Below are 27,245 nucleotides of genomic sequence, written 5' to 3'. Positions count from 1 at the left end.
CTCTAGGTGCCTCCCTGAGGTCTCTGGGGCTTTAGAAGTGTACTCCTGTGGTGGATTAAAGTCAGAAGATAAAATCTTTCACCAGGACGGACCTGGTTACTTTATTCGACATGCGCTTAATCATGGTCAGCGTCAACTTGCGCCTAGATCCTTTTTTACTGTGACCATGGACACTGTGCTTTTGGTGCTAATTCTAGTTAATCTATTTCTAGCTAAACATTAAAAATTCATATCTGGGGGGGAGGGTGGGGAGCCTTCCCGAAAACAAGATGGCCGCATAATAAACGAGCTCCGCCAGTCACCATCAATCCGAACATGATCCTGCAGCCTGTAACACCATAGCCCCCCAAGATGTGCACTCCCGGAGACCTCGGCACATTAGGAGTGGATCGATGCATCTTTGGTGATCCTGTGACCTGTAGAGCCTGAGATATAGAAGCGCCGGGGCACGGACAGTGGCCTAGCGAACACGAGTCCTGGTCACGCCGGACGCGAGAGAGACCGGGAGGCATCCAGGAGGTGCACGAGGCTACCCGGACAGGTGGGAAGACTGGGGCCTGGACAGCAGGGGGCCCATTGAGATTGGGCTAGCACACCACCCTTGGGGAAAGACAGTGGCTGCCTGTAGGAGCGCGAGGAGGGCCCCGCTCACTGCAGCCTAGGTGTGGCTGAGCGTGCTCCTGCGGAGACGGCGAAAAAGCAGACAGGGCGTGGAGTGTCCTGTGACGAGTGTACGAAAACCGAGAGCAGCTGCGGGCGCTGCAGCTGTTGCTTGCCGGTGTGGGGAAACGTGGGCCGGGTCCACACAGCAATGCATTGATAATTGCCCTCTTTCACCCGGACGGTGGCGGAGTTGCAGAAACACCGGGTCCGCCTGCCTTGCTGCCATCATGGGCAAAAGTGACAAAAAACAACCCAGGCTCCAGTTCGATCAACGAAAAGCCAATAAAACACATGAGGAGCAAATGGACGCCCCGGGACCCAGCGCGGGCTCCCCAAACGCTGAATGTGAGCCAGAACTGAAGCAGATACTAGCAGCTATGCAGAAAAGCTTGTCCACAATAGGTGGAAAAATTGACTCACTGTCCTTCAGGATGGATAGAATGTCCGAAAGACTTGACAAACAAGCAGAGTGACTCGACATGGCGCAGCGACACATATCGAACATGGAAGATGAGCGCACGACCATGACAACCACCCAATCCAACATGGACAAGATGCTGGCGGCTTTACAGATGAAAGTTGAAGATTTCGAAGCCCACTCCCGATGGAACAATGTACGTAAAGTGGGCATAGGCGAATCCACTTACATTGACAACGTGGAGAAATATATTGAACAACTGCTTATTTAATTGCTGGGTCGCCAAACATTCTCAGATATGTTTGTGGAGGAGAGAGCATACCGATCGCTGGCGGCACGTCCTCCCCCGGGGACACCGTCTAGACCAGTGATAGCCAAATTGTTAAACTAGAGGGACAGAAATACTGCTCTGCGACAAGCGAGAGAACTAAAGACACTACAACATGAAGGAATGGACATTTCTCTCTATCCTGATTTCACGCAGCAGGTCTAGGATGAGGGGCGCCAATTTAACCTGGTAAAGCGCCAATTGCGGGAATTACAAATGGACTACCATATGTTATATCCAGCCAAGGTACGGGTAGTAGTAGACATTAAACCAATGCTCTTCACGGACCACAACCTACTATCGCAGTTTTTGAAACGCAGGCGCACCAAAGGAGGGCAACATGATAAGCCCGCCATGTCTCCCTCTAGCAGGGACGGAAAAAACTGACATTGTGCAAACAGTTGTAAATACTGGGGAGCCCAAAAGATAAAGAGTACAGGTTAACTCGAAATGCAGCAGACATCATAGGTACATGGGTCTCCAACTATTGCCAGGTAGACTCATTCGGCAGCGCCGGTGCGGGGGTAGCTGAGCGGCAGACGTACAGGCCCCGTAGTTAAGGGGGGAGGTAAATTCTGCACACTAATAGGCACACTAAGGGGGTGATTCTAATTCTAATTAGAATTAGAATTCTAATTCTGGCGGGCGGCGGAGGCCGCCCGCCAGAATTCCGCCCCCATAATACCGCTCCGCGGTCAGAAGACCGCGGAGGGTATTATGAGTTTTTCCCTGGGCTGGCGGGCGGTCTCCAAAAGACCGCCCGCCAGCCCAGGGAAAAACTCCCTTCCCACGAGGATGCCGGCTCGTAATCGAGCCGGCGGAGTGGGAAGGTGCGACGGGTGCAGTAGCACCCGTCGCGTATTTCAGTGTCTGCAAGGCAGACACTGAAATACCTTGCGGGCCCTCTTACGGGGGCCCCTGCCGTGCCCATGCCAGGGGCCCCGCGACCCCCCCTACCGCCATCCTGTTCATGGCGGCTTTCCCGCCATGAACAGGATGGCGGTAGGGGGGGTCAGAATCCCCCATGGCGGCGCAGCAAGCTGCGCCGCCATGGGGGATTCTGAGGGCAGCGGTAAACCGGCGGGAGACCGCCGGTTTACCCTTTCTGACCGCGGCCAAAGCGCCGCGGTCAGAATGCCCTGCGGGGCACCGCCGGCCTGTCGGCGGTGCTCCCGCCGACCCTCGCCCCGGCGGTCGAAGACCGCCGGGGTTAGAATCAGCCCCTAAATCTGAAGTTGGCTGACTGGACATTGATAAAGGGGAGGTCGGACAACATCCAACGCAACGTGTATTCCACAAGGGGTGATTACAGAAATGGATTTTGGGTAGGAGGGGGAGGACACACGCATGGAGACGGGCAAATTCGGGAGCTGCCTGTTGTGGGTGGGGGTAGGGACATGTCTGTTAAGTTACTAAAGGGGTTTTTGTTGGAGAAATGCGACAGTTGCAGACTCATACTGGAAACGAAACGATGATAGAACACTGTACATCATGCATAACATGACTGATCAAGCAGTGGAGATCACCAATCAGGTGAGTGCCAACAATGTGAGGCTGCTAACATGGAATGTCAGATGGCTGAATGACACCAGAAAAGTGAGGGCGGTAGTAGCCTACCTTCAAAGACACTGACTGGATCTAACAATACTACAGGAGACACATTTAGCCCGATAGTAAGGTCCTCATCTTTAAGGGATGAAGAGGTCAGATTTTGACAGCTGGGTTCACTTCACACGCCCTGGGAGTAATGTTATGGGCAGCTAAACAATCTAACATACACTTGCAGAACTCCAGACTGATCCACACGGCAGATACATCATGGTACGCTGCAGCAAATGTGATCTCACTTTCCTACTGGTTGAGCTCTACGGTCCCAACTATGACAACCCCCAGTTTTACCTAGGCTTAGCCACGAAAGCTGCTGCATGGGGGAATCTGTCACAAGTATGTGGTGGTGATTTTAATTGCACACAAGACCCGGCAATAGCTCGATCAGGATGCACACACAGGGGACCGGCGGCGAGAACGTTGACCGCCATTGCATTAGATATCGGGTTAGTAAACATTTGGAGACACCGACACCCTGATGGGGGGGATACACACACTACTTGGCAGTGCACGATTTACATATGCGCATAGACCTGGGGTTGGTGTCAAGCAGCCTAGACCCCAGAATACATACGCAGGACCCATGGCCCAAAACATACATGGATCACTCACCAGTCTCCCTCTTAGTTGAAGTGGGATCGCGACGGGTCGTCCCACTCATGTGGCATTTTCCCCCATATTCTTTATTGGATGCAGCATTTTGAGATGGCCTAGCCAAAGCGATTAAAGAATACTTCCAAGTAAACATAGGCTCAGTTCCTAATGTTGGCACAGTGTGGGATGCGTTCAAAGTGTATATCCGTCGGATCGCAATAGCTAAGCAGTCAGGGGTTCTAAATCACTACGCAGCCAATTGGCCCTGCTAGAGCAGGAGATAGCACAGCTGGAGAGGGAACACTTGGCAACAGAAGACAAGTAATTACTGGGTCAAACTCATGAGAAGCTAATAGAATTCAACGATATAGCTCAAAACAGAGGTCCAGCGCATGGGAAGTATTCGTCGGCACAAATTTATGGGGAGGAGGAACGACCTGGTGCGACACTGGCAGGTATGCTGCGCCCCAACAGAGAGAGGGACACAATTCTTGAGATACAGGATGAAGACGGTAATATTATCAAAGACCCAGTCAAGACAGTCAACCACTTTTGCAAATATTATGCAATGCTGTACACCACTAAAATAACCCCAGACAAAGACGCAATCACAGATTATCTGACACAGATCAATATGCAATGGTTGACTGATACAGACAGAGAATATTTAATGGCACTGCTACAACCGACAGAAGTACGTAATGCCCTCAAAAATATGGCCGAAGGAAATGCCCCAGGTCCAGATGGGCTCACAGAATATTTTTATAAGACATATCAAGACTTATTGGTCCCACATTTGTCGACATTGTATGAGGAAATGGCGGGTGCCAAGAAAATGCCACCCTCTATGAGAGAAGCACTAATTATTACATTACTCAAACCTGGCAAATCCCCTACACAATTCTCCTCATATAGGCCAATATCTCTGATCAACACGGACACTAAAATGTATTCTACAATCCTGGCAGATAGGCTGGTGACATTGCTACTGAAAGTGGTAAAGTCAGAACAAACGGGATTTATCCCCGGTCACAGCCTAATGGAAAATTTGCATACAGTATTTGGTGCTATACAACAACCAGACCCAGAGGTGAGTGCGATAGCAGCTTTTCTTGATGCCGAAAAGGCATTTTATGAAGTGAAATGGAATTTAATGTTGGCAGTGCTGCGCCGCATAGGAGTGGCAGACATTTTTATACAACTAGTGCAAACCCTTTACACAGCAGCCATAGCCAGAGTTAGAATGAATGGATCTATCTCAGAGGTCACACCCATCACAGAGGTACCAGGCAGAGATGCCTACCATCGTCCCTGTTGTATGCATTGGTCGCGGAGCCACTGACGTCAGCACTGCGTGAATACCATGGACACAGGGACATCCGATTCTCAGGATATTACCTGATTATCTCTGTCTATGTGGATGATACTTTGCTGTATATACGAAACCCCAGGTATAACCTCTCACCTGCACTCCAGGAGGTGACAAAATTCTGCACTCTTTCCGGCTTGCGGATTAACTGGGATAAATCCATAGCATTCCCCCTTACACAAACCACGACTCCAATAGTCACGGATTTCCCTCTCAAATGGGAAATGGACTCAGTGCGCTAACTAGGCATTCAAATACACACAGACCCCTAGATAGTCATGAGTGACAATTACGGAAAAGAAATACAAAAGCAGACAGAAAATGTGGAGAGGTGTATTGGCCTACCACTGTCATTGGTGAGACGCATAGCCCTGATGAAGATGGTGATATTACCACGGTTTTTGTTCCTTTTCCAGAATACCCCAATCCTGCTTCCGAGACATATTACAGAGTAGCACAATCAACATCTGCACATCATTGGATGCACCGACCCCCTAAGACGCCCTATTTGACACTAGAACGAGATATGTCAGCGCCACACATTCTGCCAAGTTCGTTGTTTCAGCCCCCGGTCCGCAGACATTGAACATTTGACTCTCTAAATACCACCACCCACGCCTGGCACAGCCTCATGGCTAGACAAGCGATACCCCAATTATACTCTCCTCATATACTGGTTGAATGGTGCACGTGGTTCCCGTTGTGGAGAGACAAGAGTGCAGTTGCAACCTTCTGTAAACTAGACATTAAGACGATGGGAGATTTTTCTTAGTGAAGGGGTAATGCGTACTTGGGCAACAATCATGTAACAGATACAGGAAACAACCCCACTCATGCAATATCAGTACTACAGGGCACGTCACACCATGCGTACACTACTGGGGGACAAGAACCACCTGAAATGCAAGCACTTTCCATGATCATTACAGATACCCAGCCCCGCAAGCTAGTGACCAGATTATACGCATATGCACAGGAGGCACGAGGAACGGGATTAACAAAAGCCAGAGTGGAATGGCAAAGAGATACAGGGACACAGTTCACGGACACACAGTGGTGATGCAGTTGTGCAGCGACACGAAACATATCACTAAACGGAAGGTACCGGCTGATTGACTTCAAATACATTAACGGGACATACTACACAACCCTTAGAATATTCAGATATGGGCTACGTGATACAGCAGATTGCCCCAGATGTGGAGAGGTCAAAGCAGGCTTTTTACACATGGCATGGGTTTCCATTGGGCATACAATGCTTTTGGGGGAGCGAGTTTACTGAGTTGGAGGTCATTGTGGGTGGTCTGCTGGAGCGCACACCACTCCTGGCCCTCCTAGGATACGACAGAGAAGTGGCGAAGGAAAGCCGACGTCTGGTCTCAATGAGTATGCTGCTGGCAAAACGAAGGATAGCTACGAGATGGGACTGTGGCCCCCTACCGACCCTAAAAGAATGGCACGCAGATATGTTATACTGCAACACACAGACAGACACATACAATGAATTAATTCCCCCAAAACACCGGCCCAAAAAATACTGGGAACCTTATCATAGGTACTTAATTGGAAAGGAGACGGGTGAAACAGAGGGAGAATAGATGAGAAATAGTGAAATGCATAAGTCACATGAATTGACCATTTTCAACGTGGCAGGTAGCAAGTTTACGATTAACACGAATTTGCAGCACGCACTATTAATCCGCAAAGCCAGGGCTACCGATTGGATGTTGCTACTGTAATACGCTGTCATCATTGGTCCCGTGGAATGGGCATGGTTTACTATGTGAGACTGTTTACAAAGATTCAATGTACTGCATGTATGTAACTAATGGTGTTGTAACTGTCGCTAGCTTGAATTTACATTGATGTATACGTGAAAGTATAAATAATTTATTTTCTTTTTTTTTTAAATCATACCTATAGTTCCTCTTATTAGATATTTGTCATTTTAGTGTCATGTTGTTTATTAAATGTTACTTTATTTTTGTAATTTGATTTGGGATTTTTTATTGTTGTATATTTCGACTTTATTAATGATTTAGTACGGCAAAAATACTTCATACAATGCTTCTAAATAAGCCTATCTCCTCCGTGCCAAGCTACAAAGTGGTTGATCTCAGGTTAACTTAGTGACTATAGACACATTCAAAAGTATGGGACCATCATCCCTGGCACTCATTGCCCCCATACTGTATGGTGTAGAGGGCGGAACCAAAATGTGAATGGCAAATGAATATACCAATGGCTGAAGAAGGATAAACAAAATTGTTTCTAGGCACGTATAATATGTATTTTTTACTTATGATTTTTTTACTAAATGACGCTGACTAAACAGTTAAAGTTTTCTGTAAGCCAGGCCTAAAAAGCACAAGAGAGAAAAAAGAAATTAAATCCTCAAGCCTTATGACTTGACAACTGACCGGTTTTGTGAATACCTGCAAGAAATCAGGCGTGTTACATCAATTGAATGGAGCAATATATGAGCACTCAGAGATCTCACAATTTCAACAGATTAAACAGTTGTTTTTTGCGAAAAATACAAATTTTTTACACAAGTATAGCGAGGATCACAACTTAAGCAAGAACCTGGGTCACTTGGGTACTCATTGAGAGTGTGATAGTAAGGGTATAAATGACTTTGGGGTTTCTGCACATTATACCACTGCACCGACTGAGAGTGATCTATTCTGCATCATGGATCGCAGATACTGCATCATGTCACAGGAAAGAGGGAGGAGTTACCAACTGAGGAGAATCGCTGTACCTAAGCATACCTGAAGGCACGTACAAGTGTATCCTAGTCTTGGTTCCCCGCCTCTCTGAACTTGTGCTGAAGATTATCATGTGAGGTCTCTGCTACCAGTGCCGGTTAAGTCCTAGAACTCTAGAGTAAAATCCTCCTGTGAATAACTGTACCTCGGTATAGAAGGGTTGTATTGCTTAGGCTTTTGGAACTGTAGAGTATCTCACAGCTCTGACATAAGCCTACGTTTTTCTGTATGCACAGTTGTCACCAATTCTTAGGAAAACACATAACAGCCACTGTGCTACATAAACAAGGACTTCTAAGGTGACAACGACATTCAGGTGTAGGCGCGTGTATTTTTGTAGCAGTTTTTGACATTAAATAGTCGATCTTTTAAAAATGTTTTTATCTTTTCAAAACACACATTTTTATCACTAAAGATAACGTTGATAAAGATGTGTCTATTTATGACCCAAAAATTAAAAGGGGCAGTGGTTTACCTTCTTTCTGCGAGCAACACACAAATATATGTTATAACTCCAACAATAGCCAAATATTACAGCAACAACACACCAAAACGTCAATAGAATGTAAAGGGCAATGCAAGTGCAAAAACATAGACGAGTAGGAGAATATCACTTACCATAGTTCCTACTTGGAATACTCTTAAACAAAGCAATGAGCTCTGCGTTGAATCCCACTTCCACACGGAAACGGTCTTGGGCATGCATAAGGCACTTGCCTTTGACAGGGTTTTGTACTTTCTTAATAGGGCTTGTCCTGTTTCCACTAGTGGCAGTCCTCTGGCCCCTAATATCATTAAAAGACGTAGCAATGCCAGACCCAGGAGGCTTTGCTGCTGGTCCAGCACCATAGAACTTTGAAACACAGCTTCCCTCAAGTTTATTGTAGGATGGTCCTAGATCACTGTTGACAACGTTTGTCTTTATTTCCAAGTTGCCCCACATCTTCCCAGAATCGCTGCCAGTCTGCTGAACCAAGTGAGAATCAGAGTGTCCATTGATCTTGTTTGCCTGATCAAGTGTTCTTTTATTGTGACACACAACAGAAGACTCAGAAACAGTATTGAGTGCTGCTTGGTAGTTGATCTCTTTCAATGAACTGGAAGGAAGACCTGTTTTCTGTGCATTGTTCACAAGTTTCACACCTGAACGTTCATTTGAGTCCTGTACAGTGGCCAGTGCCACAGGCGAATGATTATACACCACTATGTTTGAGCCCACAGCATCATCTTTCTGCTTTTGTACTCCATTTGAGCTACAGGCAGGCTGAGGCGGATTTGAATGATAAACCCTTACATTATTATAACTCTTTGGTGACACAGAAACCTGGTTGCTGGGTTTTGACAGTAACGGATGAACGTTCTCAGCAGCATGCCCAGTTTGTCTTGTGTTTTGTTGTTGCTGGAGCTTTATTTCCTGACCTGGAAGGATTCTGCTAGGGTTCTGGATAGTAGCAACACTCTTGACTGGCTGGCCTCCCTGTGCAGGTTGTGCTCCTTGCTGCTGTGCTGCAAGCCTCTCCGCCCGCCTGGCCAAAGCTTTCTGGCGATTCTCCTCAATTTTCTTCCTTTGTTCTTCTGACAGGCAAGAGGACATCTTTCTAGGATAATAATACACACCTCCTGTGTTTCAAACGCACGTGAAGAGAAATCACAGGACCTCCTGATGAATCTGGCCATGGGAAAATAGCCTACCAAAAAAAACATATGCAAAGAATTCAGTTCCTTTGTTGCTTCACCCAACTACTGAAGGCGTACACAGTTTTCCATTGTAAAGCACACAGCAGCTTATAATTATAGATAACATACAACTATATCGAAACACTACGTCCTGTACAGATTTTCAGATACCAAGGGTAGAAACTGACGTCCTAAATGTGCATGATTGTCCGTCTTGCAATTCTCTCCAGCTTTAACGTACAAAGTGGCACACAATCAAAGGTGTAACATCGTTTCATTGCCAAACTCACAGTTCTGGAGATCCTAGTCGGTCTTTTCTCTTTAGGATTGTTGTAGTTGGAGGGAAGGGTCTTCATACAAGAGAATGGGGCCACTCAGGTAGAAGGTGAGGTTTTTTTTTCACGTTATGCCCTTAGGTTACAGGTTACTGTCCGTTCTTCCCCAATCTGCCTTATCAGGGCACCACCCAGAACAAAATACTTTACCCTGCAAGCTGCACATAAAAGTGTAATGCTTAAGAACCCCTATACACCAGCTAATGTTAACACCAACTGCTGATTAATTTGAGGATGAGTAGCCTCACACTATTCTTCCACGGTCATGGAGTCTCTCTCAATGTCTAGACAGTCATCCTTCTATATTAGAACTAGCTCCCAAAAGTGGCCGGAAGCCTGCTGCATCCCCACACGTTCTATTTAACATTTTGTAACCAAAATGCAGTCTTCATAGACGAGTGTGGAGCCACTCAAATACGAGCTTTAACTCGTCTTATGCCCTTGAACACTAGAATTATGTGCGGGGTGTAAAATGAGGGCAGGGTTGACAAAGTTATGCAGCAAAGTATGCGGCGTAACGCAGCACATTTGGTGGTAGTATTACTTCATTAGTTTGACATTTTTACATTGTGAGGGCATTAGATACACCCTATTAGCACCAGTTAAGGTCCCAAATATAGTAATAACCAACAGAAAGGTGGCCAGTCAACCTTTGCAAAGGGTCTTCCACTGTGCTTCAACATCCTTTTGAAAAGTTTGAGCTGAAACTAGTTTTCTTTGGTAAAATCTGCTGATTATGTAGCAGTGATGGATTGTGTGGCAAATCTACATTCATGCGAAAAATGCAGCGGCCGCAATAGCATAATACCAGTGGTCCTGCTTCATCTTGCGTACAACTACTTAAATGCCAGGCTTCAAGCAGCACAAAGATGGCATTCCATGCATCACCACAGGCAGCATTCCGCAGCTTGCCTACTCAGACGATGCATCACAGGCACTGCTTGGATCATAAAAGCTTCTCTTCAACTTTTTTCTGCTTACAGTTGCAACCCTGCCAGTAGATCGTGCCTTTGATTAAACAAGGAAACTTGATCTTATGTGGTGAATAACTTTGGTCTAGAGCTCGAGATCTAAAACGGTAACAACGAGTACATCTCTACTGCAAAGTGCTTTTACATTCACGTGCATCACGCCTATCGCCTGCGGCTGCACAGTGTTATTTCCTTTATTATTCCCGAGCAGTTGCTCCCTTCTCTGTCCGCCAAACAAAACTATTCGATCGCTAATTTTGTAGCGTGTCAAAGAAAACCTTCATCCGTTACCCTGCAAACACTCACCGCTCCAGCATCACTCCCACCGAACTGTTCGACCACTGCCAAAACAGTCAGCTGGTGCCCACTCCCAACGCCCCCTCAAAAATATTTTATTTTCTATAAATGAACTGATCATACGTCTACATATGTTTGGATGCTTTCGTATTCCCTGAAAAACTGTGCAAGTAAACAGCTGCTGGTCCTCTCGCTAAGCTTTATGCATCTGGCCCCCCATTTCTTTCACTGCTCACCCCTGGAAAGTTCCCACCGAACAGAGGGGGCCCAGAAACTTCCGAGCTGTCACCGTCCCGCTTGCGGGACCAGCCCCCGATGTACCTTTTCAAAAGTACCGCCCTCCCCCGGAACTGTTTAATCTTCTTCTACTCGGCAGCCCGACAGGGGCGGGTCATAAACCGGAAATGACGCCAGGGTTGACTTCCGAGGCCCGTCTCAACGTAGTCGCACGTTGTCTGAGTTCTGAGTGTGTTTTTTGTCCAATCCCTATTTATTCATAGACGCCCACTCTCTCGCTTCTGGTTGTTTTGGATTCCCCGTAGCCTGTTATTTCTTCTCTCTACTTGTTATCCATCCCCCTTGCTTGCAGCTAGTGTAGTGTGCAGACGACATCCCACGCTGCAGTGCACGCGGGGAAACGTCCAGCTGGGAGGCGGACCAAAACGGTCCCTTATGGGGCCCAGCGTTAGTCGTCATACAAATATCGCCCCGCACTTGGATACTATTGGCGCTTCAGCGCGGAATGAGTAACTTTTGATTTGCATTGGACCGGAACCGTTATAAAGTCAAACTTAAAAGAAATAAGCAGTTGTTTTTCAAGCTTTGATTTCAGCGATCTAGTTGGGTTTAAATGTGACCGTAAAAAGTGAAAACAATACGGCCTCCCCAATTCATGCAAATTTGGATGACAGGCTGTTCAAAAACCTCCTATAATAACGTGCTGCACCAATGTTAAAGTTGCAAAGTGTCGGTTTAAGTGTCGAAGTAAAAAATGTGGCCATACCATTACCGTCTCGGAGCCAAACAATCCTTTTGAAAAACATACTGGACTTGCTGGCTTCTGCACTTTGTAATCGTGGCCTGATACAAAGAAGGATTGAAGTGTGCTAAGTAGTCTTGTAGCATTGTTACTTACCCTTACACGTTTAGGTAAATTTGCCACAAAATTCTGCAAGCACTAGCAATGCCATTAGGTCTAGCTTATGAGTTACACTGTCAAAGTAGACCTATAAATTCATGTACGTTAACGACTACCCTCTTCCCATCTGTGCTGTTGCCAGAAAAAATGCCCTATGTTATCTATTTAGCTAAGACACCTTTAATAGCATTACAAAGGCATGTGTGTGCCCCTGAAAGCACACCTCGGGCAACTGCATAAATAAAATGGTCACAACTGTGTGGAGGGCAAGCACTTTTTTGTGGAAGTACACAACTACTGCCAAATCAAAACGTACTTCCAGTTCGGTGAATAACCAAGTCCAATTAGTACAAATTGAAAAAACTGCCTTGTTTGCACTTTTACTAATAAGGGTTTGGGTGTTTCAACACCAAGGCACAAAAGCATGTGAGTGCGTAAAAGAATACACCTTTAAAACTACTTCCTTTACAATACATGGCAAAATTTGCAAAGCAGTAAGGGGGAGATTAAAATAATCAAGATATATTTTCCCCATTGACTTGTATTGAAGTGGGGACAATTTCGGGTGGGAGAAAGCTAAATGAAAATCATTTTTGGCTTTAAAAATTGCTAGTCTCTGGTGTGTCGGAGCGGGAATGCTCCATTCGAGAGGGGATTCTGCCTGGACAGACCCCCCTCCCTTTGGCAGTGCCATGGTGCATGCCTGAAGTAAGGCGCGCACTAATTAAGAGGAGAGCCGTGAGGTTTACGCAGGAGTTTTCAAAGTGCACCAAAACATCGTGTCCCGTGTTTTCTTTTGCGCTGCGCACCTGGCCCTCTTAGTGTCCTGGGGCACACATTAACTTGGTGACGAGGACAGACGCCGTCACGCAGTCGGGCGAACGGCATACTGCGGCAGGAGGAGGTCTGCTGGGCAGTCGCGCTTTGCACACACGCACCACGTTGCGGTGGTTGCTGAACCGGGCCGTGATCATCTGGCGGCCATAAGGAGCTGTGGATCCATTCTGTTCCTCCATCAGAAGGTTCTTGCTACCCCTACCACAAGGCAACACGCTCTCCGTGGCTGCAGCCCATCGGGGATAATCCAGTTGCTGCTATCCCTGGCTGTCCTGCGAGGGACACACCTGTCTGAATGATCCTCCAGAGGGGAAACTCCACTCCCCAGAACCCGTGACACCATAAACTAATAATAAAAAAAAATACATAAATTGTGGAAAAGAGTCAAACGAAGGGACCATAACATAAGCCACAGCGCAAGGTGACGACAACGCCCGGTGAAGGTACATCAGTCGACGAATACCAGGGTAAGAGCACCTACTGTGCTGGTCCAGAGCAATGTCGGCAGTACCAGCGCTGGAACCCTTCTTAATTGACGGCCCTCCATCGGCCCAGGCGGCTAGGTGGAAGGAGAGGGTCGACAGATTGGAGACGTACTTTGCAGCCATCGTGCTGGACAATGATCGTCGCCGCCCCATGCTCCTACATCTGGGACGGCCGGCCATCCATAAAATCAGCAAATCTGTCAATGAGGAAGGACCACCTTTCCAGTACCAGTCTCTGAAGAAGGCTCCGACTGCTCATTTTGAGCCATTAACCAACCCGGACTACGAGAGATTCCTCCTGCGCCAGACTCGACAACTCCTGGAGGAATCAGTGGACGCCTTCTATGCCAGACTCCGGGATCTGGCGAGCACCTGCACCCTGCCAGATGTGGAGGACGAGCATTGAGTGCAATTCATCCAGGGGTGTTACTTGGTAAAACTGAGGGAAAACATTCTACAAGTGCCGGGCATGTCAATGGCAAACATGCTCACACTAGGGAGATCCAAGGAGCTGTCAAAGGTGTGTGCAGCTCATATGGAGGCGGCCCTGCAAAAAACGGTCAAGGCGGAACCACTGAATGCAATTGCTATTGCACACACGGAGAGACACAGATCAAAACAGACAACAAATTCAACGAACAGGACTTGCTACACGTGTGGAGGATCCTATCCCCACCAAGGACAATGTCCGGCCAAAGGCAAACGGTGTACGAACTGCAACAAACCAAACCATTTCGTCAAGGTCTGCAGGTCCACCTCCTCCAAAATATCTAAACATCCAAAGACCAGGCAGGCGTCGCAGATCCACACACCTGATGACCCGGAAGGAGATATGGATTAAGATGAGTCAGAGGGCACTGTACATTTAATACATGCCATGCAACCTGGCGGTAGCCTCCGTAAACGTATTCCAAAATGCAGCATACAGGTGGGAGGAAAACCGGTCGTTGCCTTGATAGACACAGGGGCCTCTATCAACCTCATGGCCCTCCAGGTCATGAAAACGCTACAGCTGAAACCGAGACTTTGCACCACCACCACCAAAGTGTTTGCGTTTGGGTCATCGACCCCACTTCCGCTGGCAGGTTTGTTCATAATGGACATCACACACAAGGGTCAGAAGGTTAGTACCAATATCTACGTCACAAAAACAGGCACTGGCATTTTACTAAGTTGCAAGACAGCCGAAAAGTTGGGCCTGGTGTCCTTTGCGTTCAGTGTATACCAAGAGAGTGTGGAAGGGATCATAGCAGAACATTCCCAACTGTTCCAAGGATTTGGATGTTTGAAAGATAGACAGGTCCACCTTCATATCGACAAATCTAACAGCCTATCGCCCTAAAACATCACAGTCGCGTTCCACCTGCGGCCCAAGGTAGAAGAGTAACTAAGCAAACTAGAAGCCGCTGGCATAATTGAGCGAGTGGAAGTACCCACTCCGTGGTCTCACTGATTGTGGTCACGCGGAAGCCCAAACAACTGGGGGAGGTGCGGATCTGCGTCGATATGATGCTACCAAATGCTGCCATTCGTCGTGAGCGCCATCTGACCCCAACTATTGACGACATAGTGGCGGAGGTGAGTGGCTCAAGGTGGTTCTCAAAAATGGACCTCAGGTCGGGATACCATCAACTCCTGCTCGACCCTGAAACCAGAGCCATCACCACCCACGTTGGGCTCCGGAGGTACACTCGCCCCAGTTTCGGTATTTTCAGTGCTGCTGAGGTATTTCAGGACACGACACGGGGTAATTGCCGGAATGGAAGGCATCATCAATGTGAGCGATGATATACTGGTACACGCCCGACCATCGAGGAACACTTGGAGAGACTTCGAGCCACCTTCAAGCGACTCCAAGAGAATGGCTTAACATTGCAACAAGAAAAGTGCGTGCTTCTACTACATCACATTGCCTTTTTTGTATATCACTTTTCGGCAAGGGCGTAATGCCCGATCCGGAGAAGGTACAGGACATCAAGACAGCGTCTGCCCCCACCTCGGTCACTAGTGTAGGAAGTTTCCTGGGTATCACGTATTGCGGCCGATACATTCACAATCTTGCGTCATTAATAGCGCCCCTCCGAGAACTGACAAAAGCTAACGCTACGTGGGAATGGGGACCTGTACAAGAGAAGGCTTTCTGCGCTACCAAGAATGCTCTGTCCGACCAGACCACCTTGAGGTACTTTGATCCCACCAAGGAATCGGAGCTAGCGGTGGATGCGAATCAGGTGGGACTAGGGGCCATCCTATCTCAACGCATTGAGCAAGGGGACTAGGCACCAGTGGCCTATGCCAGTAAAGCTCTGACAGCAACGGAACAACGGTACTCCCACATAGAAAAGGAGGCCATAGCGGTCCCCTGGGCTGTCGCCATTTTCACCTCTTCCTCTATGGTCATCCCTTCACGGTGGTAACGGACCACAAATCCCTGGTACCACTTTTCAGCAGATCCACATCTACTTTGCCTCCCCAGATCGAAAAGTGGGTCCTGTAATTGCAAGATTATCAGTTCCACGTGGTGTATCGACCGGGATCCCAGAACCCGGCAGATTACCTGTCACGGCACGCCCGATCCGTATCAGCTCAGGAGGAAGTGGAAGCGGAGGCCATGGAAAACTATGTATGGTTGGTGATAGACCGATCACAACCATAACCGGTGTCAATGCAGGAGTTCATAGAGGCCACACAGGGAGATGAATGCATCCAACTAACAATTAAGGTGGTCCGCACAGGGAGGTGGCATGAGATGGTACACAATCTGTCAAGACAAACAGAAGAGGCAAGACACACTCTGACCACTCTACATCATGTCCGGCACGAACTGACGGTATCATCAGAAGGGTGTTTGCTTCAGGCCTGCGACTGGTGGTTCCTCAGTCTCTGCAGTCACACATGGTGAATCTGGCGCACGCAGCTCACCAAGGTTGGTCAAGACGAAGGCCCGGCTCTGCTGCAAGGTCTGGTTCCCCGGGCTGGATCAGCAAGTGGAGGAGGTAGTGCGACACTGTCATCTGTGCCAGGTGGTAGGCCCGCCAGAACCCCCAGTGCCCATAGTCACAGAACCAATCCCTTCTAAACCCTGGTGTCGGTCCAGTACTGACTTGGGTGCCCTACCGGACGGCAGACACATGCTGGTCGTCATAGATGACTTCTCCAAAAATACTGAGGTGAAAATACTAGGCACGACCACAGCTGGACAACTCATCCCGCGGTTTGAGAAGATAATGGCCACGCATGACCTAATACAAGAACTCAGAACAGACAATGGTCCTCCGTTTTCCAGCCAGAAATTTGAGGAACACCTGGCCATACATGGGATTGCCCTTCGGAAGATCACACCCTGCTGGCCTCAAGCCAATGGTGAGGCCGAGCGTTTCATGAGAACCTTAAACAAAGTTTTGAGAATCGCGGTGGCAATGACACACAACATAGACTGTGCCCTGTATGCATTTTTGAAAGAATGCAGACTCACCCCTCACACGACCACTAAAATAGCCCCAAGTGCGTTGTGTATAAATTGACAAGCGGGGGACACCCTCCCGCAGAGGGATGTTCCAACACCTCTGCAGGAGCAAGCAAGTGAGAGACTGCGTCAGCGGGGATCTGCCAATGATCGCACGTCTAGAAGGAGGAGGGCGAGACAGTCACCCATTCAAGTAGGCGACCAAGTGTTAATAAAAAACAGATGCCCGGGGGGAAGTTTAGACTCCCTTTTGAACTGATGCCATGGACTGTGGTGAGGATTAGAGGCACTATGGTCACTGCAGTCAAAGATCATGAGCAGGTGACTAGGAATATGTCGTTCTCCAAACGGTATCGATCGGAAGACTGTGGGGCGGAAGGAGACACCTCCACACCGCTCCCTTATGAGGAGAGTGCAGAAGCGGGGGATGACTACCCTGACATTCTGGAATCACGGGTCACAACCTTCCGAGATGACAGCTCAGAAGATACAGTGCCCCATCTCCAAGGTATGACGGAAGGCCAGGAAGGAGATAGCCCGCACCCTTGCGACCCAACGGCAATGTAGGGACACTGACGAATACTCCGCCCCGTGCAAGAACTGAGAGGTACCACCTGAGACCTAAACCGGTCCCTTCTAGCAAGCTGAAAGACTTTCTAGTGATATAAGATAACACCATGCTGAAAGACAATGTTAGTTACCTGTGGTTCAGTTTTCTGTTCTCTGTATTCGTTTTTTTGTGTTTTTTTTTTCTTTTTGGGGTAGAGGAGGAATGCTGTGTCAGAGCGGGAATACTCCATTCGAAGGGGTTTCTGCCTGGACTGTAAATGCAGACCCCCCTCCCTTTGGCAGTGACATGGTGCACACCTGAAGTAAGGCGCGCGCTAAATAAAAAGAGAGCCGCGAGGTTCGCGCTGGAGTTTTCAAAGCGCACCAAAACACTGTGTCCCATGTTTTCTTTTGCGCTGTGTACACGGCCCTCTAAGTGCCCTGGGGTACACAACAGTCTCCAGCCTTAATTTGGTCTGTTGCCATGTATGCATTACTCATAACTACAGTAGCAGAAATTGCCTCGGATGGATTTTCTCTAGTAAAGGAAATTCCGCAGGTGGGATGTAGGCTAATATGAAAAAATACCAAAATAACTACTGATATTACTAGGTATACTATTGAAGCCATATTTCATGTGTCCCTATATTTCAGCAAATCTCTATCACACTCCCCCATCTCGGGTAGAACATAGCATGGTGCTCTAGTTGATCCATGATGCTCTCAGTGGACTAATGTCTAAATCAGGGCCACTGCACCAGGAGATGCGTGTTCCAAAACTATCATTTGCATGTAACTACAAAAATCAAGTGATGCAGGTCACATAAAGCCTCCTGTACCACAAAAGGAAATGGGAAATATGGCATTGCGATAATGCCCCAAAATGTGCAGTGCTCTGTCTGTACCATACCAATTACATGTCCCCCCCACCTTCACTAATTTCGGTGCCACCACAAGAGGGAAAAGGCCTACCCTCGTCAAAATCTGGGCAGATCACTTTGGCATGATTTATAGAAGGATCTAAATGGGAATGTGTTTGGTGTAAAAAGACATCTTTAAACTGAAAACCAAAAAGCATAAGTTAGAGTTGCTTAGTGTGAGCTCAAACAATTGTTCATTTGCGCAGTAACCACATACCAATTTATTGGAACTTGGTCACAGCAAAAAAAAAATGAAGCATTGGCAAAGCCAATTGGTTTTGTCTTTCTGACCTATTGGTTTTTCCAACGTTTGTTTGCTGGGTCTGTGTAGCATCGGTGAAAAGAGGCACAATGACGTTGCAGCTGCTAGCGACAGTGTGATTCCCTAGGTGGGTAATGCTGTATATGCAAACATCCATCACTTCGCAAGCACACATCTAGGGAACAAAGTGAATCCGTTGTTTATTTAATGATCCAAGATGAAGGACTCCATTTGGATGGGTATATTAAAAAAAATAATTTTTGTAGCACTAATGTGCAGTTTGTATACTAGCAGCTATAATAGGAGCAAATAGCAGCTACAGGGCTCTAAAAAATACGTTTTTTAAACAAACTTTTAAATGGAAAGCAGGTCTGGGGAAGGGTTATGCAATGTAGAGTGGGAGAGGAGCACACAGACGAGACGGAGCAATACCGAGAACAGCGAGGGGACAAAGAAGCACACTGATGAGAGAGACAGCAAATACGATGGTCAGTGGAGTGACAGAAATACACAGGCGAGACTAGGGTGGATTACATGGGGTGTACAGAAGCACACAGTGCTTTAAATCAACACAGAGCAAGGGTAGACAGAAGCATACAAGGAAGACAGCTGGAAAACACATGCACTCTCATGGACTGCTTCACAAAAAAGTAAAAAAAGGGTTCCCAAAAAGCGAGCACTCATGAAGGAATAGATAGAGCCAGTCAGAGCGGTGGTAAACAGGCTATGCTCCATGGGAGAGACAAAGTAATGCATCATAAACTAAAATAAATAAAGCCAGTGAGGAGAAAGCAAGTTCATGCAAGTGACAAAACACAAAGCCAAAGGTAAGCAGTGGGTTTTATGCATTACTAGGTAATCTTTGTGCATGTCCCAATATCTCATTAAGAATTTTGGTTGAATCACCTTGAAGGAGCCAGTGACGGTGCTAAGATTAAATTAATTGTTAGTAGCACTATAGTAAATGGCTACTGGCATGGGCTACCTCTTTTGTCTCTCAAACCCGTCCCCTTTTGAATATATATATTTTTTGATGGGATTAAAAATATATTTGACCAACAAGGCCAAAAGAATTGCATCAAGGGTCTACGGAAATTCAGATTTATGTTACCTGTTATGAGGATTTAGGCAGAGATTCAGGTTGGCAAGTGTCGGTTTTGTTCACAATATTCTGAAAGGGAGTGAAGAACAAACTGAAAATGAACTGGCAAGAGTGGCCAGGCTTGCCTCCTTTCTAGACTTCAAGACATTATCCACCCAGACTGATGGCTGTTTTCAAGAAAGATAACTATAACAAAAGAATCAAGGGTTTCTGTTTACCAGTTTAATCAGTGTTGAGACCACCATCCATGGCTGCTGATTTGGATGAAGAACCAATGCAGTTAGGATTGGTTACAGGCCGACTGAATGAAAGAAACCAAAAAGGTTAGGAAGGTGGGATTGTGTTTATGTTGTGACCTCCAAGATCACCTAATAGGAACTTTTCTGATAAATCCTGCTTGTTAAACAAAGGATTCAGAAAACAACAACATTCTCTGGTTCGGGGGATAGAGATGAGTAAAAATAAGGAACTCTTATCCCCATGCGTAAAAACAGACACCTCTAAATTTCTCCTGCATCAAATCGAAACATACTTAAGAACTGACAGGTCCTCGTCAAATCGAAACTTACTTAAGAACTGACAGGTCCACGGGATGCAGAGTAATGGGACTGTGCTCATTATTCATGTCCATTTGTGGTGGGCTGGCCTATCGTGGCTGGGGCAGTCTAGAGGTCATAGAATGGGACTTTCCGAATATTGTAGGCAGCAGTGCTTTTTACAATGCTACTTCCCTTGGGGTGGTGCCTGGCAGTGTCCCGCATTGTGTGGCTTTCAATTTGTCTATCAGTTCCCCCACCACTCCCACATCCTTCACTTTGTAAGTTTTGCTTGAGTGCTATTCTTGCAAAATCTTTTGCTGATAAAAACACTTAAAACGGGCTTAGAAACCGCCCCTTACTTGCCTTGGTCCATCGTCGCTCTAATTTACTTGCTTCTGATTGACCAGCACGTTGTCTTCTTCACTTACTACTCTCTTCTTTGCCGTCCATGCCGTTGTGTTGCCTTGGGACCAAGTATTCCTTCCAGTCACTTGCTATTGGACACTGGCCAGTATCCTTCCTCTGGCTATGACACTGAAAGTACTTCTTTTCCTTCTTTCTGCATGGCATCTTCTTTCTTCGCTGACATCTTCTTTCTTCTTCGCCGCATGCCGTGTTCTTTCTTCACTGCTCTTTGCTTTCTTTTTCGCTGCATGCCGTCTTCTTTTTTCGCTTTCTCTGGCTATGATGAATAATTATTCTGTGCGCATCCAGTGGAGCCGCCCGTGTGCTCACTGTCGGGCACTGGCAGCACGGAGACAGAACGCATGCAGCGCCCACGAAAGATGAAGAGGGGTGTATGCTTGCCCATTACTCCTCTCCACCTCCCATGAGCGAGGAGTTCCGGCGTACGCACTAATGTGCACGCGTTGAGAAGGTCCACCCAGCTGCCAGCCTCTGCACCAGCAAGAGGCTCCCTTGGCTCATGCCTTCTGCCTTCCCCGTGCCACCTTCCCTCCTCTGCAGTGATATGCTTTCAGCCACTTCTGTACCTGCTCCTCACCGAAATCTCTCCCCCTGCCCAGTTCCTACACAGTTTCCACAGCTGAGATGATTCGCCCTGCCTACTTCTGCAGGGCAGTGCCCCCACTCACCCCCACACAACATGGGCAGCCCTCTTACAAAACCACACACACTCATCTCTATTTTCTCCCATCCACAAGATGTTCCCTCATCTCTGCGATTCTTTTCCCACCCTTTGAAAGCATCCTTCCTCCTGAGTTGTCTGTCCCCTGCACTCAGAAACACTTTTTTCATATGCAGATGATAAACAAATTGTAGTATCTCTTTCATCTAATGATATTCAGAATGTTACAGCTTTGCCCTCTTGTCTTGCTTGTGTCAAAATGGATGGGTGCGAATTCCTTAAAGTTAAACAGTGAAAAAACGGAGGCTTTGCTGGTAGGGACTCCCTCTATACCCTGGAGCGCATAATTGTGGCCTGGTTCTATGGGCAACCAGCCTATTACCATCCCTGCGGTAAAAAACTTGGAAATTTGGCTGGACCAAGAACTGACTATGAAACAACAGATTACAAAGATAGTAGCCATTTGCTTTGGCTTATTGAAATGGTTTAAGAAGATCCTGTGTTGCCTTCCGATTGGTGCCCAGAGAACCGTAGTCCAAGCATTAGTTAATTCTTGGCTGGACTATGGGAATGTTTTATATTTAGAGGTGGCAAAATCATTACTTAAACGCCTCCAAATTGTGCAAAATGCTGATGCTCGTCTTCTACTACGCCCCCTTAGGTTTGCCAGTACCGCCAGCTTGCTAAGGTCTCTTCATTGGCTGCCTATTGAGCAGCAGATACAAGGTAAAGCATTGTGCTTTATGCACATAAGCTTACATAACACCGGACCCACTTTCGATATTCTCGATATTCCCCTAATCGCTCGCTGAGGTTGAGCAATCAAAAGGTGGCTGTAGTCCCTCGAATTAGGAAGTCTCATCAAGCAGGCCAGTCTTTTTCCCATCTGGGGCTGAACTCTGGAACGATTTGCCTGTAACCTTAAGAGAATGTGATTCTCTCCTTGCTTTATGGAAACTTCTACTAACATGGCTGTTCTAACCATCTGTTCTTAAATAATCACTTCCTTTAGTGGCTGAGTTCCGTATGTCCTGCTAGCGCTGGGAAACCTTTTTGGTAACTATGCACTTTATAAAACACGTATTATAATAATAATAAAATGCCTTGCTGCTGTTGTATATTTGCAGGGCGTGTGTCTCACTTTCTTTATCCCTCACCCTCACCCGCACCTTCCTTCATATAGGAAAAATAACCTCTCTCGCCATAATCAGACATTCCTCCAGACCACTTCAAATACCCAAACAACGCTTCCTACAGCCGGTCTGCTACACTAGCAGTTTTTCAATGTAACCTGATCAACACCACCACCGGCTTCTGTAAAAAATCCCCACACCCTTACCACATCCAACATTCACGTCTAATCCAAAAAACACAGGTTGACCACAAGTTTCTGTATACTCCCCTTTAGAATCTGAAATTACTATCTACGGCAGACACCCCGCTTATGTTTTTTCTACGTACGTTCAACCTAAACCACTCCTTCAGTATTAACAGCCTGCCACCAACATCTTCATTGCACAAACCTGCCACGTGCTGTGCTTGTGCAGCAGTTCTGACGGGTGCCAATGATGCATCTTGTAGGTGTGGGACTCTGCTAGCTTGACAGGTGGAAATCAGCTTGGAGATCCTCCCAAATACGGTGTGGTGCGGCAGCTCACTGATGGGTGTGTGAGGAAGGAAATGCAGAAATTATTACCAAGTTGTTTTCTTCTAGTCCAGATGCCTTCAAACTGGGGGGCCTCAAGTGATCCAGGGGGGGCACCAGACTCTGGCCAAAACAAACATTATAGAGATAAAAGGACTTTGTTTTAAGCAGAAGCATGTTGTTGCATATTTTAAAAAGGTAACAGTACTTAATTGCAATGTTTAAGTAGGTCTAGACATATTTAAACATTGCCCTCTTTATAAAATAATTGTGAAAAATTCTGAGGGTGGCCCAATGATTTTTATTTTTCAACTGGGGGGAGGGCACGGTATTGAAAAGTTTTGAGACCACTGTTCTAGTTACTGCTTTAAATGGGCAGGGACTGTCGGGTACTTAGTACCTGCACTTCTCAGCACTGCTGCAATAGATTCATTGTTATAGTACTGGCACTTCTCAGAAGCAAAGAGGTACTCTAAACAGTTAGTATCTGCACTTCCATATTTACATTTATGGCACTGCTTATAGTTTACTGACCTTAGCCCTCTTTAGGACCGTGTATGAGAAGCTCTCTCTTCCCACAGGCTCTTAACAGGCCTCACTGCACTGCGGACCCAATGGAGAGGTCCTTCCAGTTTGAACAACAACCACAAGTCAGCAGGCTCTTCTCCTCAGAACTTGAGCTTCTTGCGGAAAGTCTGCCTAGCAGGAAGTCTGTTTTTTAAGATTGGCCACAATATGCACATTGATCCCAAGGAAGGAAACTGGCAGTATCAGTTTTGGAGTAGATGTCTGGAAGCAGAAGTTCAAATCAAAGCCAGATGCAACTCTCCTGTGCTCATGGACACATTCAGGAATCCTTGTGTGTAACAACTATAAGGACCTATTAATTTTTTATTTTGATCTAGGCAGTTTCTCTCCTGTAATCCAAGCAGGGTCTTTTAAAGGTGAAGCCATATATTCATTAATGGCAAAGCCATATCCAGTCCAATGTTATTGTTTATCAATTCAACATACATCACAACATAAACAACTATTAACGGTTTATAAAATTTAAAACAAACTTTATTATAACCTTTTTCTAATATTTATAATCCAGTTAAATAGTAAGATAGAAAGCAAAAGAAAAAACAAATGGCAAACCTATTGGCTTTGCCAGTTCCTGTTTTGGTTTTCCCTCATGTGATTTCCTTGGTTTCTGGCTATTATTGGCATTTTGGATGTTGATTCTGGAAATTGTTTTGGCTGTTTCTATGTACGTCCCTTCCTTCCCATAAGCCTGGATGTCGTATGCTAATATGAGAACTGCTGGACACCTGACTCGGGGTAAACAGGGAAGAAGGGATAGAAAAGAGAGAAATACTGACCTTGAAGCAATACACCATCTGGATAATGAAATAAGGTGTTTTGAAATAAGGGATAACATATCAGAAATCAAATGCATTAGGCATGAATATCAATGGCAAAAGACACATAAACCTTGAGTTGCCGCTGCAGGCAAGAATTGGGCCTTGCCTATAGGTGAAAATAATTTGGCTCCACCCGAGAGGTTGCACCAGAAGAGTGAACTTTAAGTGGATAAATGCGCAAGTCAGAGCAGTCAGACATCTAATACACAAGCTCAAGGGAAACCAAGGGAACAGCTTAAAACAAAAAAGGTTAAATACAGACAAGACTGGTGTGAACTGAGATGCAGATAAAAGAACCCAGCAAGACACACAATTAGCAGGTACTGAGCAGTCTTCAACCTGCCTTTTATACTTGCTCTTTAAGTCTTGACCTGGAAGTTCCTCCCTTGGCGAAGGACCACCTATTTAGTTTGGGAGGAAGTGGATTGCCTAGTTACAATTTATGAACAATGGTACAGGTGATCCTTACATTGATGTTTCCATGCTTATAGATGCTCAAATGCTCGACCACCTCTAGCAATCCAAAAGCACCAACCTTTTAAGGTAGATCAAGGTATTTCGCACCACAAAGGACTTGGGCTGGTGATGATGACTCTCAGATGTCAAAATATTGTGGTGAGTACCTGAACCAGCACTGACACTTCATATTTACTGAAGTCCAGGTTTGTTATCCTATGTGTGAAATTTCCACCCATATGTACTAACTTTCTGCTCCTGTCTTTGGCTTAGATTCCCAGCGGTCTTCCATTTTGGGAGCTGCTCAGCAAATATATGCTTCTCTTATCTTTACTGCCCAAAACAGCAGCCAATGAAACGTTTTTGAAACCATAACAATGAAAAACATACTACATGGTATTTCCATGACATCACACTATGCATCCAATCATGTCTCTGTACCACCTATAAAGTCTGTTGTGGCCATTTTAACTCCTCTTTCTTTGTTGCTCAGCACCCAACAGTTGAGTGCTTATATTCTTATTGCTGCATAAAGTAAAGGCTTTTGCACTTCTCATGGCGCCCGCCACTGGCACTGTGCTCGATGAGGGGTGCGTAGTCAAAGTTATGAGCGCAGCGTTCTGCGCGGCTCCTTGTCCTGATGCGGCGGTGCACACCCGCTGTCGGGTGACTAGCAGAGGCGGAGTTCCGCCCTCTTATAAGGAACCTCAGGGTCCCGGGGCCCAGCCTTGTATGTGGCCACCTGGGGGGATACTGGAGCGGGACGCGCTTGCTGCACAGTCCTTCTTTTATTTTGGGCGCCTGATCGCGCATGTGCGAGGCGACCTGAGGTCGCGCGCTGGGGAAATCAGGAAGTCTACGAAAGGAGAAGACTTAAATTTGCACAAGCGCTACCTCTGCTCCTTACTATGCCCGAGAAGGCTGCAAAAATACAAATAGAGCTCTGCTCGAGGGGTTTAGGCACCTACTCCCAGGCTAATTCATAATTGTCCACTTGAGCCCTATCTTGTGCACAGGCTTGATCCTCAAGCTGCGGGCTCCTGCCTTCCTGGGGCTACTCCCCCATTCACACAATCTCCATCACTACTAATTGGCCAATAAAGTTGATTCAACGATGGCAGAGTATCCACAAGACCAGTACGCAAATGAGAGTTATGGGGATGATTATGGGGAACATACTGACTCCAATGAAGTGCAGTTCGAAGACAGGTTGGTGAGGGCCATTAATAATTCGGTCCAAGAATCAGTGAATAGAGCCTTAGTGGCCGCTTTGAGGCCTTTTAGACCTCCCCTAATGAACTTCGCACTTAGAGACAAAGAGCGTAGAGCTAAAAAATTAGCGCAAAATCCACAACTGACAGAGCCATTGACAGTGGAACAAGGATGGCCTCATTCATGGCCTCTGCTATCCATGGCAAAAAAAGTGTTGGCAGAACATGCCTATGGCTCTGCAGGAACCTCAAGCCCCTCTACTTCATCACAACCCTTAGAGGGGAACCATGATGACGCACAATCAGAGGTTTCATCAAAGTCTAGTGGGGATAACTCCCCCCCCCACCTCAGGCGAAACGCAGTCGTAAAACACACTTTGAGAATCCGCACATCAACCGCATTTTAGATTGTGATCCCGATTCCATTGTGCATCCCAGGTCCACCGAATGGTGTCCATCCAAAGAAGTGGCGGAGTATGTGCAGTTGAGACTCCGCAAGAGTTTCGAGAAAGATGTGAGAGCAAAGATATGCACGGCCGCCTGAGATTGACCAGAGTATGGCGATATTTCTTCGAAAATATGCCAAAGACCCTAAAAAAGGTATTGACAGGGCCTGGAAAGGGTGCCAGAATAAGGTGCTGGATTTGGCAGGCCCTCTCACAAAAATCATAGAGATGGCAACCCACACAAAAGAATCTCAAACTCCGGTGGATCCGGATATCTTATTAGGATGGGCACAATGCTCCATTTGTATGCTGGGGAACACGAACTGCGCCATTTCCTCAGAGAGTAGACGCTCCATCGTCATAAGGATCAATCATAAATTAGTGGAACTTGCTCTGGCAGACGCAGGTGCATTGGCTAACAGCCAATTGTTTGGAGATCATTTTGTGACTGATTTGGCAGAATATGTTGCTACATTTTCAAAATTAGATAAAGCTCAGTCCTCTTTGAAAAAGGTTTTTCAGACCTCTCTTTTTTGGCAGGGACGGACGCTATAGAGGTCGAGCGCCAGCCCACGGATATAATCAGGCCTCCACCAGAGGTTTTCAGTCCAGAGGGAGAGGGGGCTATAACCCCACCCAGACACAAAACACCTTCTATCCCTCCA

The 27,245-nt window shown here is 46.6% G+C and overlaps 1 protein-coding gene across 4 annotated transcripts in view; it reads right to left on the bottom strand.

The window, feature by feature from the left end:
• Positions 1–11,419, bottom strand: part of SMARCAL1 (SNF2 related chromatin remodeling annealing helicase 1) — a 303,996-nt gene extending 292,577 nt beyond the window's left edge. The window contains exons 1-2 of one of the 4 annotated variants that reach the window (XM_069227057.1): positions 11,041–11,419; positions 8,370–9,439 (exon numbers count right to left, since the gene is read on the bottom strand). In XM_069227057.1, the coding sequence (XP_069083158.1) occupies positions 8,370–9,345 (976 nt within the window). In that variant the 5' untranslated portion in view covers positions 9,346–9,439; positions 11,041–11,419. Of the gene's footprint in view, positions 1–8,369; positions 9,440–9,718 lie in introns of all 4 variants that reach the window. The other 3 variants (XM_069227058.1, XM_069227055.1, XM_069227056.1) reach the window with 3 other exon arrangements.
• Between the last annotated feature and the right edge of the window lie 15,826 nt (positions 11,420–27,245).

This window comes from Pleurodeles waltl, chromosome 3_2, assembly GCF_031143425.1.
Source record: "Pleurodeles waltl isolate 20211129_DDA chromosome 3_2, aPleWal1.hap1.20221129, whole genome shotgun sequence".
In the NCBI taxonomy this organism is placed as follows: domain Eukaryota; kingdom Metazoa; phylum Chordata; class Amphibia; order Caudata; family Salamandridae; genus Pleurodeles; species Pleurodeles waltl.
The sequence above is the reverse complement of the archived record's forward strand: the minus strand, read 5'-3'. Positions and strand labels throughout refer to the sequence as shown.